The 17,684-nt window shown below is 40.3% G+C and overlaps 3 protein-coding genes across 4 annotated transcripts; all 3 read right to left on the bottom strand.

Annotated features, from left to right (window-relative positions):
* Positions 1 to 2,257: 2,257 nt before the first annotated feature.
* LOC115734829 lies at positions 2,258 to 6,912 on the bottom strand. Of its 2 annotated transcripts, XM_048282767.1 has the most exons (6): positions 6,557 to 6,912; positions 6,410 to 6,465; positions 4,185 to 4,251; positions 3,531 to 3,932; positions 3,046 to 3,386; positions 2,258 to 2,767 (listed from the first exon to the last, which is right to left on the bottom strand). In XM_048282767.1, the coding sequence occupies exons 2-6, from the start codon at positions 6,410 to 6,412 to the stop codon at positions 2,552 to 2,554; spliced, it is 1,029 nt and encodes a 342-aa protein (XP_048138724.1). In that variant the 5' UTR covers positions 6,413 to 6,465; positions 6,557 to 6,912; the 3' UTR covers positions 2,258 to 2,551. The 2 variants fall into 2 exon arrangements, with proteins under 2 accessions (XP_048138724.1, XP_030521641.1); XM_030665781.2 differs by lacking the exon at positions 6,410 to 6,465.
* Positions 6,913 to 8,818: 1,906 nt separating this feature from the next.
* LOC115734890 (heme-binding protein 2-like) lies at positions 8,819 to 10,241 on the bottom strand. The gene is made up of 2 exons (XM_030665866.2): positions 9,914 to 10,241; positions 8,819 to 9,557 (listed from the first exon to the last, which is right to left on the bottom strand). The coding sequence occupies exons 1-2, from the start codon at positions 10,171 to 10,173 to the stop codon at positions 9,107 to 9,109; spliced, it is 711 nt and encodes a 236-aa protein (XP_030521726.1). The 5' UTR covers positions 10,174 to 10,241; the 3' UTR covers positions 8,819 to 9,106.
* A 228-nt stretch (positions 10,242 to 10,469) lies between these two features.
* LOC115734889 (plant UBX domain-containing protein 10-like) lies at positions 10,470 to 12,488 on the bottom strand. The gene is made up of 4 exons (XM_030665865.2): positions 11,520 to 12,488; positions 11,216 to 11,389; positions 10,935 to 11,138; positions 10,470 to 10,826 (listed from the first exon to the last, which is right to left on the bottom strand). The coding sequence occupies exons 1-4, from the start codon at positions 12,081 to 12,083 to the stop codon at positions 10,599 to 10,601; spliced, it is 1,170 nt and encodes a 389-aa protein (XP_030521725.1). The 5' UTR covers positions 12,084 to 12,488; the 3' UTR covers positions 10,470 to 10,598.
* Between the last annotated feature and the right edge of the window lie 5,196 nt (positions 12,489 to 17,684).

Raw genomic sequence — 17,684 nt, 5'->3', positions numbered from 1 at the left:
TGCTTACAGATACATTCACCTTCTTTTCCACTCTCTCTCTCTCTCTCTCTCTCTCTCTCTGTTTTTTTTCTTAATACTTCCAATCACTCTTCAAGTGCGGTTACATTCATGCGTGCTTACAAGTCAGAAGCACCAGCATGCTTGCTCAGCAGATATCAAAATCCTCTTTTGCCTTGAACCAACAAAAAGAGAGAACCGAAAAAGCAAAATTCCATAAAAATTCTACCCGATAGGAACAGACAAATTAAGAAAACAGAGAAATTCTTGTGAATCCAACATAGTTGACTTAACAAATCCTCCTCCTCTAATCTAGATTTCTTGTTTAAGAAAAAGAGACTCCAAGCACTTGCTGTACAGATTAAACAAAGAATGAGGGTACTTCTCGGGCTTGAAATTTTGGAGTCTTCATGACAGATGCAAAGACAAGAAACATAGAGCCAAAGGAGAAGGTGACATTATTGAGCACAAGTAATACTAAACAAAAGCCTCACAATAACACTTGGTTGATGGTCGTCTGAAAAACAGAATGAACCTAATATTCTCGCTGTTTAGGTTAAGCAATTGCGATTGCGACGTTTGAGATTTATTTGATATACTATGTTCAACAACAGGGTAATGAAAGGAAGGGGAACGCCATGAATAAGCAAATCAAGAGCAAAATTTTCAGCAGAATATCACAGAGATTGATGGCAACAAGAACTTGTTTCATTGTAATCTTCTTGTTCTTATTTCCTTCTCTACCTCATTGTCTCGAGTTTAATTTGAAAGATATCAGTCAAACAACCAGCTTTTAAGCATTTATAACAACTTACATGCTCAAAATTGTACGTGACATGATAATTTAACCATTGGTGCCCACCACCAATCATTTAGGAAGTCTACATGATGTCCATGTGAATTAGCATTTGACTTGTGTCAACAATCTGCTTCTGGTTGGTTAGAGATTGCTTAGCCGATTAGCTCAGAAAGTGTTGACTTTTTGTTCACTAAACTTTTTGTTTCTACTTCTGTAGCGAACCCCAACCGAGACGTTCTTTAAAAGCCTCTTTGACCATTGAAAAAAAGCATAATCACGTTATTTTTTTAAAAATTGATTTCATAAAGAAAGAATCTCAACGTAAAGGGTTATCCGAGTTTGTGCCAATCAAGATTGGCATTGGAATAAGGGGGTTCCCCTCCAATACATTTTGGACTTGCTGATGCTTCTGGTTGGTCAATTTTCATCGTCACTTCAATTCTCAATACCTTGAACACTAACTTTTTCTCAGGGATGAACACTAACTCATCTTTGGGCTGAACACTAACTCATCTTATGGTTAAACAATGGATTACTTTTATTAACATGTGCAAAACCTGGGCCTTTTCTGTTTAATCACACCTTTGTTTCGTTGAGAAAATTTCTTCCCTTCAAATCATTTTCGCTTTTTTCGGGGGTGCAAAGTGGGTGAATCAACTTTGGCATGCCAAGGTTTGAATTCAACAAAAGGGGGCAAAGTGCAATTGGGTGATAATTGATAAGGACAAGTAAGTTTGGGGATTCATCTAAGGTTTCCTTGGATAAAAGGGAATTCAACTCTAGGATCATAGCATTCTTGTGGGCCGAACATATCTTCCTCATAATGGTCCTCCCACAATCGTTTGAAGGAAAGTCATAATTCTAGGAACAGGGATATTTTATGGATATCATTGCAATGACATGATGAACAAGAGAATGGAGTGTGCAGACAATCCAAAGTGCTTCTGAAAGTGATGATCATAAAAGTAAAAATTTGGCATTGTAAATAGAACCTTCTCGTGTCTTGCAAAGGCCAACAGCTCTTCCTTTTCAATTATGCTTAAACATAGGCCACTGGTGAAAATCTTCCCACGGCTGAACATGCCGACGCAAGTTACTTATACAAGTTTTGTTACTTCAGTTTTCTTCAAGCCATTGTTCTACTCAACATTGTAAATTTAAGGAATGTATTATAATCTTTGTGGAAAACTAGGCACGTGCTTACAATCCCAGAGAAAAAAATACAGGCTTGGCGGTAAAAGCCGATTAACATACTCCAGATACAAGAACATAGCGACCTACGTGAATACTCTAAAATTGCCAAAAATGAAACCCTAGAAGAATCACTCCAGCAAAAGAAAAAGTGACAGATGAAAATGCTAGGCATGTTATTGTTGAATTGGAAGCCTGTTTTCATCCACAATGCATAAGAAACTTGCGAAATAATGCAATGAACTGTGAGAAAGAGCTCTTGAACCTGTCTTTTTACACGTTCAATCGTTGTTGGTTGTGAACTGTTTTCTTTATGGCACATCTCAGCAGAGTGATGCTAACTCGATCTCCAGCGTATAAACTACCCTTAGGATCCTTCAATAACTTTCTACTCTGCCGTGAAGAATCTCCACCTCAACCGTTAATTCACCTCTGTGGCCTACAAATTCGCTTGGTTAAATCCTATCTTACCCTTACATCAACACTATATCTGAAAGATAGTACATGCTTGGACGTCCAACAATGAGGTGATTATCTCATGATTTCTACTAAACTGTTCACCATTCATTCTGCGGTGATGGGGTTCGAAGTAAAAATTCTCATGAGGATGCTTGAAAGTGACCAGATGCAAATGACACCAAGAAACTGAAGGACATTCAAAAGAGTACTTAAGGAGCTATTTATTGCCAGGTTGTTTGGAGTCACTTCCACTCCCCTCACTGTAAAAGACAGGGCTGTCACCAGCTGTGCTGCTCGGTTTAGTTGGTGCAACCTATAAACCTGTTAAGCAACAAGAAACAACGTATGGGTAAACAATTTGGCCCTTTCTCTGTCCTCCATAGGTTCTAAGTGCCAATTGAAATTATGAATAGGGGCCTCATAAGCATTGAGCATTCCATGCTGGATATTCAATGGAAAAAACAAAGATATGGACCTTCGATAAGACTACTCTATCAAACAGGCTAAATTTTTAAATTGATCCAGAAATGAGCAAACTAAAGTACTGCATTGGCCAATTCAAAGACCCTCCAACACCATCATGGTATGGTGCCACTCACCTGAAATATAATGGGTATCACAGGCATGGAAGGGGATTTGCGGTATCTTGCATATTGCTCAAATGCAAATTGGACAGTAATACCGACCAGATATGGAGCAAGTGCTGCGGAAGCTGCAGGGCCGGTCCATGGCCAGACTAAGCCCATGGTCACCATAGGAACGGTAAGACTAAGCACCAGGGCAGCAACTGAAGAGATCCGGTGCACCAATTGTGGAGCCAACCTCTTCTTTTCATCTGCGGAATCGGACGCCAAAGGCCTTCGCATATGGTCTATAAGTAGAAGAAAAATTGCGACACCGCAGTAGAACAGAGCTTCCGTGAAGAACAATATGAGGAAATCTGCAATCACAAAGCCACATTTGAATTGAGAAGGAAATGAAGTAAGGTGTGGACAAGTAAACAGAGGAACAACTGAAGCAAATGTCCTCTGCTATTCTCTAGGGGAATAACGCAACATGTGTCGACATAAGAAGAATCACTTACCTGTCAGAAGAGAGTCTTCAAATATAGTACATAGTATTCTCCGAAGGTAGAGTGAAGGGAAAATAAAGGATGTCACAAGCACGGCTGGCCCAATGATCCATTCTAGGTTGTTTTGATTTCCCTGTGGGTAAACGATGGATAGTTTGTCCTCCCTTCCATATGGGCGATTGTAAAATGATAATAGGCCCGATTTTCCATCAGTTCCCTCTAAAGGGACATACAAGCTGCTCGAAGACAACGATTCTTCAGAGGGAGTGAGAATATTTGTCTCCTCTAGAGCATCCAAATCAACCTCACTGTCTTGTTCATGCCCAACTGAAGTAGCGCAGAGAGTATTTTTCTCATTTTGGAACTTTCTATTCGAGATGACTGCTCCATTGATGAAGCCATGAGCCTTGACGGCTTAAAAAAGGAAAGAAGAAGAAATCAAAACCAATCATTTAATCCAGTAGCAATAGATAACTGATGATAACTAGCAAGCACGTGACAGAAATAATATATTGTAAAATAGGCATAGCCAAGATTTTTGAAGTTGGAAGTTGAAAACTAAAGTAGCTAAGATCATAATCCAGGCTGCTAGCATCATCGCAAAATTCCTTAGATCATATGTGCCTTCGCAAAATACAGATAGAACATTTAAGTTCCAAAAATTACCTTTAGAATTGCTCAGCCAGTGAGTATCAGATGGGCGGCTTCCGCATGGCACTCTTAATAGGCCGAGCTGGCAATGAAAGTATCAGAGTTTAAATAAATTAGAACCAAATTTTCTAAAAGAAGAGATATCACTTCAAAAACTTAGGATCACTCAACTATGAGAAAATTGTTTTCTCTATAAAGTAATGGTAGTCAATAAGGAGGACACCAAATAATAACCAATTGAAGTGCCCTCAAGATAACCAAAAGAGGCAACTCGTAGAACACTAGAAAGGAGAATGAAAGCACGAGACACCATATTTTGAGTTGCTGAATTGCAGTCATCAAAATCCCAGTTGAACCTTCTGAATCAAGAAAAAAGATCCAGATTTCCTTTTCTTCCCTTCACATGTTAGGACTTTGACAGGATAAATGATCCTCATCCACAGGGGTTGCTAGAACCTCCTTTATCCAGCAATTCAATTATCATAAAAACTTGAAACATCGAGATTGACAGCCCAACGGAATATATAGGAAGTGATTATCATTATTAACATGTGCAGAAAATAAACAATCATCAACTTAGTATGTTGCAGTAATTCGCACACAGGACTATATCAGTTGACCGAATATGAGCAAATGGGGAAAAAACAAAGCATCCTTCAGTAAACAAGCTTCTTTTTGAAAATTGGTAAGTCATGTTGTAAGGACAAGGAGGACGCCATTCCCCACTTGAAAGCTTTAAAGCAACTTAGCAGCATTCACAAGACAATCAGAATCCTAAAGAGGAGCGGTCTAAAGCATTCTATAGTTCTCAATCCATCTGTTATAGCAAAGAAATTTTGTCCAAATACAAATTTCTCACCTTTACCACTGTATCACATATCTATTATAGTCCAAACACTTAAAAACCAATGTAGTAATAAATGTTGGTCATTATATGCAGATTCGTATTCTCTAGAAGTTGGTACCCTCTCAAGGTTTTTGCGTCTTATTTGAGTCTGTCTTCGTACATTTAAGCATTTAGATGATAGAAACTTAAAAGGAAAACCCAAAGCTAATTTTATCTCAGAGATAGAATTTTTAGGTTTGCAGTTCTGTTCCCACAAAAAGCATTCTCTATCGATACCATTGCATCTTTCCGCATACGTTTCATAATACACTTTTCCGTACTTCAAGGAACTTATACCTGACATGTCCATAGATGTTTTAGTACTAACGTTGGAGCTCTGATCTAACTAAACCCTATTTTTTTCAATATAAAACGTCTATCCACATTTATCTGTCATCTTTTCACTAATGGAATCTCACGATCCTAGCAGTAAAGTTCATTATCATAAAACCTAATCCACCATCCTCAACAGGATCCAAATCTTAGTAACCTTGAATATGATCAAACTAACTCTCCGGCAGTTCACTTACTCAGACTCCATTATCAAGGTGACTCTATCTACAGATAATTAATTGTCTAGGAGTCAAATCCAAGTTTCCAACAGCATCATTGAGTAAATACCTATCTTACATTGGCATTCTGATTATTCGACCAACCAAGAAAATAAACATTTGCACCATCCTCTTGAAACTAATACGGCATTATCTGCAGTTGTCCTCTGATTAGCAAGACGTACTAGAAGGCCAATATACTGCTGACATGAGGTTGGATAACATTATAGCACCCGGAATTAACTCTGGGTTCACCATATAAACAACAAACTTCAACAAGGATGAGAGCATCCAACAGAAAGCATCCATAGGAACAACATAAAAGCAAAGAATGCGGAAATCCGTGACTATCTTTGAGATTCACTGACCGAGCCCATGCTGATGCCCCATCTTGCAATGTCATCAATATTGATGACAGTACACATCCATCCACAGAGAAAAGGAAAATAGAGATTGCGCTAGTCGAATATACATTCCTCTTCCCCCACCCCCTTCCTTAATCCGAATATGGAGCCAAAAGGAAAAATTGCATACCATACACCCAACCCACCCCCCACCCGAAAAACCCCGCTTCTTGATTCTCCAGACGATTAACTTAAGTCGCAGTCTCCTTACTAAAAACTATTATGGATTGTCGATACAGTTCCATCCTATGCCTTCACCAGAACTCTTTATCTTAATTTTTCAGAAAATCGTACTTATTGCATGAGAATTCTACTCACACAACCCGATTACAAGGACGGATGGACAAATCTTGATGACGAAAATAATCCAAGAAATTGCAGCCATAATCTACTCACCCCCATCACCACCACCTCCACCAAGTATCAGATTGACAATCCACAAGCAAAAAAGCATGCTGAATGATGTACACAAATTCAGCAAAAATTAAATCTTGAAGTGTTAAAACATAATCTCGACTCACACCAGGTAAAACCTTTCTCAATTACCTGGAAAATCTTGGGCTTGAAAGGAGAAGAAACAGAAGTAGCAACACAAGAGACCGCAGAGGAAGAACCAGCTCTGACCCCCATCTTTTTATGGGGACGAAAGAAACATGGCCAGTTCAGTTCAGTTCAGACACAAGACACGGTCACTACAACATGCCGATAAAGAATCGGCGCAACCCCATTTCGTCTTCCCAGAAATCCTAGAATTCCTCGTCCTGTGATTTCCTACAAGGGAAGGAGGAGGGGAATAAATAAAAATCTACTTGTTGTGCTTTGGAAGGTTTCGGAGAATCTGAGGAACGGGTTTTTCGAGGTGAAAAGATGGAGACTGCTCCAGACCAGACAAAACAAAACAAATTGAAAACGGCTCGTATCATGTTAAGGAACCGTGACCAAGGTGCTGTCTATACTTAATAAAGGTTTTCCATTTATATTATTAAACATATTATAAAGCGGTGTTACCATTTATTCAATTTTATTATATGCTTCCGGAGGAGAAAATAGGAAAAAAAGAGAAAAAGGATTTTTTTTTATTTTTATGTCTTTTATTGTGTTTAAGTCTTTAATTTGTACATTTTAAATGAAAATTCATTTCTACAAGTTACTATAATAAAAAGTCACATGTTAACGTGCAAGCGATTTATGTATGATACATAGTCAAGAAAATTGAAATATTCTTCCACTTTCCAGTTATTGGCACTTTCGTATCTTTATTTTTTAGAAATGAACGGGCGGAACAATGCCATTAGGAACTTGCTTAGAAAGATAAAAGGGATAAAACATCATCCCGAGTAGATTTCGAAATTAGGGTAATCACAAGCGAAAAACCGATGACGAAATTTATAATTTAGTTTTCATAACTAGATAAATGAGGACCCGTGTGTGTTTGAATATTTTCATTCGCCTCTCATCAAAAGAAACATTATCAATTGCCAACAATTTACTCAATTAGTTTATTAAAAAATTCTAAATAAGGATCGGACATGCCTTCATTTTTTCAAATAAGAGCATGAAATGGACCTTATTTCAAATAAATGCTTAAAATGTCCTTATTGTTTCAAAGAAAGGTCCGATCAATGGTATTTTCGTTATTTATATTTTTTGAATTGTTTTCTTTTTTCTTTTTCGTATTGCTTTATTTTTTCCTTCCTTTTCGCCGGTAGTGGATCTCAAGGCAATGGCCGGCGAGGCCGCCCTCGACGATCACATGCGAGGGACTGGGCGAGGGTCCCCGGGCCCTTGCTAGCTGCAACAAAAAAAAAAAAAAAAAAGAAATGGGAAAAATGCAATGGAAAAAAGAAAAGGAAAGGAACAAAAAATTAAGTGACGAAAATGTCCTTAATCGAACCTTTTTTTTAATCAATGAAGACACATCAGATTTTTATTTGAAATTTTTTCTTAATTTATCTTCTTTTCTTTCTGGTAACAAATGAAAATATCCAGAGTCACCTCAGCTTAGAGCAGGACATTGTGATATGAATTGAGTGAACTGCAATGGGGTTGATAAGATCACTTGTTTTGGTGATTTAGAAAATTAAAGTGGACACAAATTGAGAAAAAGAGAAGGGAAGAAGAACTCAGGTAGACTTGCATTATCACAATCCAGTAAGCTATGATTTTAGGAAAAATTATCGAAAATGTCCCGAACGTATTGGCCTTTTGCTAATCCAGTCCTAAACATTTTAATTTTGCCAATTGAGTCATAAACCTCTTTACATTTTGCAAATTGAATTCATCCGACTAGTTTTGGCTGGAAAATCACTACCGTGTATGTTGGCCATTCTACATGACACGGTCGGCACTTGTGAACAATTTTTAACAATATTTATTTATTTTTATTTTCCTTTTTTCCTATTCTTTTCTATTCTTTTTTCTTTTTAAGTGGCCGGCGAGTGTCCTTGGGACCTCGTCGGCCGGGGCGATGCTGGCCACATCAGCGCCCGTCTTGCCCAGTCATACAATGGGAAGTTTCTGACCAACTCATGTTTGTTACTGCTGAAATAAGTGGCACTTTCCTCGTCCACATTGCTGACTAGCTTGTCCTAAATCGGGGATGCGGCATTTCGCGCCTTTCGTGAGAAAATCCGTGACGTCTCCCTGATCGGAGCAAGACAAGCGATTCTAAGGACGTTGCCTTGAGGAGATTGTGAGAACACCGCGAACCAAGATCGAATCTTCGGCGACATATCTACAAACAGTTCCAGGTATCAACTGCCTCAGATTTGGAACAACTTCTTCCCTAAAGTCATTCAACACGACTTACGCATTTCACATCTCACCAACCGTTCGTTTCTTTACTTTCACCAAGTTGGCAAGGTTCATTGGTGCTACTACACCTGTGAGAAAAGAGAGCAGAAAACAACAGCACAAACTTTAATCATAATACGGATCTAGATAGAGTACTACAGTCCCCGCTCACCCTTTGAACATACCCGAACACAAGGCGGCATGTAATGTAAAAGTACAGATCTTAAAGACACTATGCAGATACACGCCATGTCTACAACCACTGACAGACGTGATTCCAGTACCCCTCAAGCAAGCATAGGTTCAGGATGAAGCTACATCACCTGACTTGTGGTCATTCACCCCAGCTGCTTCGACATCCACCCAGACTTCGTTCACTCGCCCGATGATCTGGAAGGGGGTGCTATACTGTGCGATCGAGTATGCATAGTCGCTCTTGGAAGTAGCATTTACCCATGCGGATCTGGTTAGGCTGAGGGCGAGCTTTTCCGCTTCTTTGACGACGATGTCATCCAGTGCGAATCCAGGGAACTTCCTGACGGCAACGTAGTGGCTGCTCCAGTTATACGGTTCTAACTTCAGCTCGGGAAGAGGGGTTGGTGGGGTCGATTGGAATTTCGTGGGCAAGTAGAAACGTACGACATAGGCAGACGAGTGGAGGGGTCCTGCTCCTGGGACGATGCTCGTCGAGACAGGTAATGTCATTGCCAACCTTGAGCAATTCAAATTGGCACCTTGGGTGTATTCAAACAACCTGTAAGAAGAAATGGAACATTAGAATTGAAAACATAACCAGAAGCAACAGATCATAATACAACAGTCGGCAGAAAAGTCACATCCCGCGAAGGTTATTTTGTTCTAGAACTAAAGATTCATCTGATTGCATTCCCGGAAAAGACACCTCAGCGAACAAAAACTGAAACAGAATCAATGTTTCACTATGGACGCTCTATCGAAGTTCATTCAACGCGATTCAATCACCATCAAGAATCAAAGGCCAATCCTCGAGCTATAATGGAAGTTTCCAGCATCTCAATTCGAATAATTTTCCACAATTAAGCAAAAAAACTGTAACTTTTCAAATCGACAAGGAAGAGGAGAAAAGGGCACCTCTGGTAGCCGTTGAAAGTGGCCCTCTCAAAGGAGAGGTCGCTCGCCTGAGCGGACATCCACGTGGAATTCCCGTACAACCTCACCTCGAAGTCCGACTCCGTGTGGATGATCGTGTACTGCGGAGACTCGATCGCATAGCACCCGGCTGCGAAGAGGGAGAGTAGGCTGAGCAGCCATGCAATCGCAGTGAGTCTTCGTGCCTCCATCGTTTGCGATTGTGGGTTCTGGTGCGGGAGAGCTTGAAGAACGTGGATCATCGTGGCGTGGGTTTATGAAGGAAGACGATAACGAATCAGACAAAACACAAGTCTGAGATTACGAAGATCGGAGTCCGGAGCAAGATGTTCCCGGAATATATTGTTGTCTTTTGCGGATCCAGACACGAAGAATGGTGTCGTAGGATAGAGTTGATGGCAAATCAAATATCGTGTCTCAATTTGTCAACTGTCAAGGTGACGGACAACGTAGTTTAGGAGACAATCGACCTCTTGTCGACTTTGTATTTAATGTGAGATCACTTTTTTAATTCAGATTCTTGTCCATATACGGCAGATGTGAAATATGACATTTCATAGATCTGCTTGGGCTGGCTCACTTGTCAATGCAGGGCCACAAATGTTATGCATATCCATCATGAAACAATCAGTACAAGAGACTGAGCTATGTTACTGCGGATTGGATTTTAAAGGGGCTCAAGGAAGAGGCTTGCTCTAGGATAGAGACCAGCGTCCTTCAGGGTCATTCCCATCTGATCGGCACCGTACGTCTTCCTCGGAAAGCTCGACACCAGTCTGTAATTTGCGATGCCCGGGAGGCCTAACGAGTCGACATATCTATAGATTGATTGGATCTTGTCTGCGCACAAGAAGCTGTGTTCTCTTCTATCGCCGTTGGGAAAGCGAATCAATATCTGGAAAGAAAAAAAACATGGAAGGAGTCATTTTTTTGACTCAGTGTCTCTAGCTCAAGCCTGGAAGTACCAATTTGCTTTTTGCAATATCAGTGTGTCAAGCCATACCTGTGTCACCTGTTGATCCATTCCTTGACTAGCTTTTCCCTTGTTTTGCAATTGTCTGCTCGCGACCATAGCCTCTTTCTGTTTATCGTACTGCTGATTGGAAGGACTCTTCTGCAATTTCTCGTAATCTTCCTTGCGCGGAACTTCCTTCAGCTTATGAGCCTTGGGTCCTGCTCCTCCTGAAGACTTCCTTCTTTCCTTCTCCTAGAAAGCAGAAAGAGAAGAAAGATTCAGTTCATGGTCACTTCTTATTGCAAGCTCCTCAGTAAATTAGATCAGACCTTGTCTGTCTCTAGAGCAGCAAAATACGCTGCATCTTGTTCTTCTCTCAGTCGTCGGTCGGCTTGTATCTTTTCTTCTTGCTTTGCCCTCGCACCGCCAAAGGCTGACCCTTGCTCTTCCACCGTCCTCTGGAGGATGTCCACCAGCTCCGATGGGGAGATCGGACATTCTATCTAGCCATTGTTAATCAAGCACAAAAACAACTTTCGATTATTTTGCTCCAGAATATGGTGATCACTAGCAGCAAGAGTGAAAGTTCCTCAATATTTGGAAAGTTAAAAACACAAATATGTTCTAAGAGACCTGTTGTAGTACTGCAATGCTATCGCCAGGAGCAGGAGCGATAACTGCGCAGAACGGGAAGCTCTGGGGACGCAACGCCGTGGCCATTTGCAAGCCCTCTCCACTGTCAGCGAGTCCTCCCCAGCTAATGAAATTTGCGTCGAGGAACTGCACGACCATCTCCAAGCACAGAGTCTCTCTACAGAAAGAGGGCGTGAGGGGGTGATCCGGCGCGTGCAAGTAGAGGAACAAGAATTTCCGATCGGCTTCCGCAATTTTGAGCGCTTCCGCGAACCGGCACGCGTAGAAGAAGGGGTGCATGGAGCCGTATTGCTGTTCGAAGACTGTCAAGAATGCCCACTCGTGATCTTGGGGAGTTACGGGCTCTTGTGGATGTTGCGGCGAGTAGTTAATGGGGATATGTTGGTGTCTTCTGTGGCCGATTCGCATCAAATCCATGCTGTGATTCATCGCCCTAGAGAACTCGCCGACGATGGCCCGAGGTAGATTGACCATCCGGCGGACTATTCCCCGGTAAGTGGCATCTCTTGTTGCTCTTGCATTCTCCCTCACCGAAGACGACATAACTCTTAAACGATCGCACGGTTCCTAGAAGTAGATCTCGGGGATCGAAGTGTAATCCGCTGGGACTGCGCCAGAGATCTTAGCAACAAGTTGGGTTCTCAGGGAAGCTATTGAACGGGGGAGATGAATGGAGACAGTGACAAGGGACAGAAAAGGACTCAATTCCTGATTCGCGCGCTTTAAAGTAAAGTAGCGAGAAGATTGCGGAAAAGCTGAAGATGCTCCTTCTCCCCTTTTGAATTCACTTGGGCAAAGCTCCAAAAGATGATTCCTTCCTTGTGGGGGAATCAAGAGGAGAATTACTAGGGAATGATCTTGCCTTCTTTCCTTCTACCTGAAAAATACTGATGACCTTGCTACCTGCATGAAACATAAGTCGCACCAGAGAATACCACATTAGCCGGGTCGTGTCACGATTCGACTCGCGAACCAGCTAAATTTGTCAAGACTGGAGTCGAGAACGAGATTCAAAGGTCCCGCTATATTCTTTTCTGGTCGTTCCGGATTTCGGGAATGCTCTTTTTGTGGTCCCCCAAATTCTGAAGACGAACAAGAGATGCCGTAAATTCAATACTTTGCTAGTGTTCGGAGCACGACAACCGGGGTAAGTGCAAAAAGGATGTCTTACTTAGATCGGAGGAACGCCAGTCACAATTGGGCAATGCAAGTGTAGCTTTAGAATGCATTATCTGGTGGAATAGCGACAAAAATAGTCTCCGAACTTTGATCCAATATGCAATTTAGTCCATGAACTTTTAATTTATTCAATGTGATCCCTAGACTTTAACAAATGTGCAATGTGATCCTTGAACTTTTGATTTGTTCAATGTGATTCTCGAACTTTTAATACATGTTCAATGTAGTCCATAAACTATATGAAAATGTTCAATATTGTCCTTCCATTAACTCAAAATCAAGGACCACATCGAATATTGTATATAGTTCAAAGGTTAAATTGAACATATACTAAAAATTCAGGGATACATTAAACAAACTAACAATTCGAAGATCGCATTGTATATTAAATCAAAATTCAGAGGCTATATATATCTTTTTTTTTTTTTCTATTAGGTATCATCACCTTTATAAAAGCAAAAGCAACCGCACTCGGAGGATTCCTCCAAAAAGACCGTAGGGAACAAAATTCTGCGCTGTCCCATCAAGGATGCCACTTCGATCATGTCCCTGCTATTATTCAATTTTCATCACTCATCCTGACATTATATTCTTTTCCTCTTTCTTCTTCTTCCTTTCATTTTTGGGCCGGAGTTAGAGATTTAAAACATGGATAAGTAACTTAGCTAGGAGAAAGCAAACAGAATATATATCATCAAAAGGAACATTGAAAGCTTGGTAAATCAGGTTATAGAAAAAAAAAAATTAAATAACGACAAATCGCGATTATCGATTTTTATCTTGAATCCGTGGATTATAAGAAACTAAGTAAGCTCTATTATTACTCTGGGATAACCGCAAACACATCAAAACGTAGAGCGCCTTGAGTTTTGCATGGAAGATTTCTATAATCTTCACCACATTTGCTATTGCTATGAATATTCCTTCAGCATAAAATGGCGAGAGGTTCACTCACAACGTATAATATATTGATATTAAAGCTGATAACAAAAAATATAAATAGAACTCCAAACAATAGAAAATCACTTTCGGTTCCATGTGCAGTAACCACACAACAAACGGGAAAACACGTCAATTGGCTCACAAGAGCTTGAGGGAAAACTGTCTAAAACATTAATAAGTTTATTGTACAACATTCAATTCAGTTCTGAATTTTTCAATTGCGTCATTTTAGTCCTAAATCTTTTAGCAACTTACGAATATAGTTCTCAATTTTTCAATTATGTTAGTTTAGTCACAAAACTTTCGATGAATTTTCAATTTAGTCCAAAACTTTTTAACAATTTGCCAATTTAATTCCTCCGGCCAATTATGACCAAAGATCGCTAACGTGGCGATCTAGTCATCATTAACTATATCCTACATGACACAATCAGCCCTGACGTTGATAGACTTTTCAATTTTTTTTTCAAAATTTCTCTTTTTTTCCTTTACTTTTCTTTTTTCCCCTTTTTCCCTCCTCCAGCCATCGACGAGCCCCGACGGAGGGAAAAGGGGGAAAATAGAAAAAAATAAAAGAAAAATAGAAAAAAGGACCTAGGAATAGGCGTCGCGGACCTAGGCGAGGGCACGTACATCAAGGTCCCAAGCCTTGTCTTGATGGACCTAGGCCCGGGCGCCCGACATGAGTACCCGATCCCCAAGGACTCAGCAGCAATCCGCAATATCCCAAGTCGGCCTGAAGTAGCCATGCCGGTTTCAAAAAAGTCGAATTCACCTAATGGTCAGCGACATTTTTGTCATTTTCTTTTTTTTTTTTTTCTTTCTCCAAAAGAAAAAAAGTGTAAAACTTAAAAAAAAAAATACAAAAAGAGAAAAAAACTAGGCCGGAGGGTTGGGACATCGGTGATCATACCTCGGCGAGGGCCGGTGTCCCCGCTGATCAAAGGCAAGGGCCTAGGCCTCGACAAAACCGAGAGAGGGTCACCGGCCGCAGCCTGTAAGCGATTTGGTCAAACGAGAGAAATGCCATATTGGACAGCATTCATCACTTGCGAATCATGGTTACCCTTCTTTCATTTGATAATTTCTCTGTTATCGGTTGGATGTAATTGATTTGATTATAAAAAGGGGAAATACAAATTGGGTATGAGCTTTCCTAGACTAGATTACATAGGGAAACGTTTTAGGAACATGGGTCAGTAGGTTATAGGTTGGGTATGTATAGGATCAAGTACGTGTTCCGAGATTTGCATTGTAATAAATGGTCATAAATGGGTTAAATGGGCATATCTGGACGGAACATTTATGACCCAACCTAAAGACAACCTGATTCATCCGTCTGATGAGTCTAAATGGTACATTCAACCCCGATCTCTCCCGTGCTTTTGGTTGTATTTCAGCAGTGTCTTCTACGTGAAAATGACGGAATACAACTTAAATGAGCATAGAGGAAGAGGTCATTAGCATGCGTTTTGAATTCAATGAGACCGGAGCGCAACGTGTCTCATACATAATTTATACTCACCGCTATTCCATACAAAGAAAAAAAAAACTACAATTCTCGACAGATTTAGTGAATTTTTTTAAGTCCTTGATTCAGTTAATTCTCTCATGTTGATCAAATTCTATACGGGTCATCGTATGCATTCGGTAATTTATCTAGTAACCCCAAATAATTATGGTGAGAAAATTACAGTCATATCAATGCAATTTGAAAGTACGAATAAATATTTATCTCCGTGATTTTGTAGACGAATCCCTTCACATTCTCTCTCCACACTTGATACTGGAGGCCGACCTGGATCTTTCCACGACCATTCAAAATTTAGTATTAGTGCAAGGACTGGGAAGTGGGGAATTATAATTCGTTAGCCGGCATGAGAATCTGGTTCATTATTTAGATTAATATTATGTACGCTACTTAATAATGCCCAAGCCTCTTTTCACTTATAGCTAGTATTGATTTTTTTGTGAAACTTTTTTAGCACGAAGGTTCTTTCTAAGCGTGGATTATACTGATGGGAGATATGGAGAGAGACATACGAATAGAATTTCCATAATAAAGACATATTTTACGTACCTTTTCAATTATATGAAAATGAGTCAACGGAAAAAAAACATCGGGACTAGTTTATTTCGCGATTTTTTTCCCCGGAAAAAATATTTTCCTCATTTTTCGGCGTTTGGATCTCTTAAGAAAACGAGTCAACAGAAAACCTTTTCCTAGTCAACAAAAAGCCTGTGTTGAAATTCGGTAAGGCTGCGTTTGGTCGTCCGTATAAAACTCGGGATAGGATATGTTTTATCCTATCCCGTGTTTAGTAGGTGTCCCGGATAGTATAATGTCGGATATAGAGGGGATATAACCCGGATAAAAAAATCCTAGGGGAGGGGGTAGGATAAGGTCGGATAGGATTTCTCTTATCCATCATATAAAAGCTAACTTTCTTGTTTTATTTGTTTCTATTTTCATTTTTTTTTTTTTGCAAAGAGGTTTGAAAATCTAATATAATGTGTATATTTTCATGTTTTTTTTTGTGTATGAGAACATTATTTTTATAGTAATAAGATCGGAATATTTCATGAGCATCACGTAGGGCATTTATGTCCTTTATATTGATATACGCTTTCTACCAAATGCATGATATGATAGGATATGAGAATATCCGACTTTAAATCCGTAGTTCACCAAATGATGGATAGGATATGGCCAAATCCCTAGATTTCTTATCCTATCCTATCCAATCCTATCCCGACCAGAAATCCCGACGACCAAACGCAGCCTAAATGATTTTCTCTTCAAAAAGTCAAAAATGTCTTCCAAGATATGACTCAGACATCCGTATTTGACCAAAGACAACCCTACGGCTTGTTCACGGGTCCTTAGCAGTGGGCTAAGGTCCATCAAGGCTGGGCTTGGGGCCTCGGCACCTATGGTCTGGTCCTCGGCGCTTAGGCCTAAGACCCCAGCAATCGTGCCCAAGTCCCCAATACCCATGCTCGGCTTTCCGGCGCCTAGATTGACTGTATTGCTGTCTGACTAACTGCCTCGCTGCCTTTGTCACAGTGCTGAAGCTAGCTCTTACTCTCTCCTTAGTCCCTACGCATCCCTTTTAAGTTCCTTTTTGTTGCTCTAACCAATGCTGTAGACGGTTCTCCTGTAACCTCGCCCAATTTTCCTAGTTCTTCTCGAGAATCTTGCCTAGATGCTCCACACACTCTTTGTTCAATAACCAACTTCTGCAATGGAATTCTTAAACCATCCTAACGGTGATCGTCTCAGATTGATTAAGCAACGGCTCTATGACAAGTCAAGCAAATGAAAAAAAATAAAAATTGTCTTTATGACACCGCGGTTGCTTTTTTGGGTGCATTGTTTTGATAGGTTAGGCAGCAATGGCGTTGGACATTAGTGGCTATGCTTGTGATTATATGGTTTTACTTCGTAAAGTATACTAGCATCAATGTCGGCTTCAACTCTTCTTTGCTTGCCCTGGAAAGCTAGTTTCCTCAACTATTTTGTCTCAAAGAGCTTGCAGCAACAGGTGTAAATAATTTTGCATTTTGTAAATAATTGATAGCTTCTCTCCCATCACTTAGTTGTCCTTATTTGATTTCAGTTGCCTGAAGGTGTGACCATCAAGAAGACAAGTGCGGCCTTGGTCATTGGCATATTTTACAACACTGAGACTTTTAATTGGTGCAACGCGATTGTTGAGAGGGAGGGTGAGGACTTAGTCAAGCGGGATTATTAGGCACTTCATGATCGCATCATTCCCTATGAGGCGTTTTAGGTGTTTTTCTTCGATCCCTGTATACTTAGCTGGGATAACTCTCATGGTTATTGGTTAGCCAGGCATCATCAGCTCGTTGAGAACATTGTTTAAGCAAGTTGGGGAAGTCATCGATATAGAATTTTATTTACCGAAGTACCTTTTGCCAGCACCATGTTGATTGTTGGCTTGCACCATGTTTCCCAGTTAAGTACAAAAATGTCATAAAATTACACTATTGTCCCAACCC

The sequence above is a fragment of the Rhodamnia argentea genome, chromosome 7, assembly GCF_020921035.1.
Source record: "Rhodamnia argentea isolate NSW1041297 chromosome 7, ASM2092103v1, whole genome shotgun sequence".
Classification (NCBI taxonomy): Eukaryota; Viridiplantae; Streptophyta; class Magnoliopsida; order Myrtales; family Myrtaceae; genus Rhodamnia; species Rhodamnia argentea.
The sequence above is the reverse complement of the archived record's forward strand: the minus strand, read 5'-3'. Positions and strand labels throughout refer to the sequence as shown.

Bases quoted from the DNA above. Each gene is read 5' to 3' on its own strand.
- LOC115734889 (XM_030665865.2), bottom strand. From the start codon at position 12,083: ATGTCGTCTTCGGTGAGGGAGAATGCAAGAGCAACAAGAGATGCCACT. The intron at 11,139-11,215 runs GTCTGATCTAAT...TCTGCTTTCTAG, and splicing joins CTGCTCTAGAGACAGACAAG to GAGAAGGAAAGAAGGAAGTC. The intron at 10,827-10,934 runs GTATGGCTTGAC...TTTTCTTTCCAG, and splicing joins TGGATCAACAGGTGACACAG to ATATTGATTCGCTTTCCCAA.
- LOC115734829 (XM_030665781.2), bottom strand. From the start codon at position 6,640: ATGGGGGTCAGAGCTGGTTCTTCCTCTGCGGTCTCTTGTGTTGCTACT. The intron at 3,933-4,184 runs GTAATTTTTGGA...TCCTTTTTTAAG, and splicing joins CTGGCTGAGCAATTCTAAAG to CCGTCAAGGCTCATGGCTTC. The intron at 2,768-3,045 runs GTGAGTGGCACC...GTTGCTTAACAG, and splicing joins TGATACCCATTATATTTCAG to GTTTATAGGTTGCACCAACT.
- LOC115734890 (XM_030665866.2), bottom strand. From the start codon at position 10,173: ATGATCCACGTTCTTCAAGCTCTCCCGCACCAGAACCCACAATCGCAA. The intron at 9,558-9,913 runs GTGCCCTTTTCT...TTCTTCTTACAG, and splicing joins ACTTTCAACGGCTACCAGAG to GTTGTTTGAATACACCCAAG.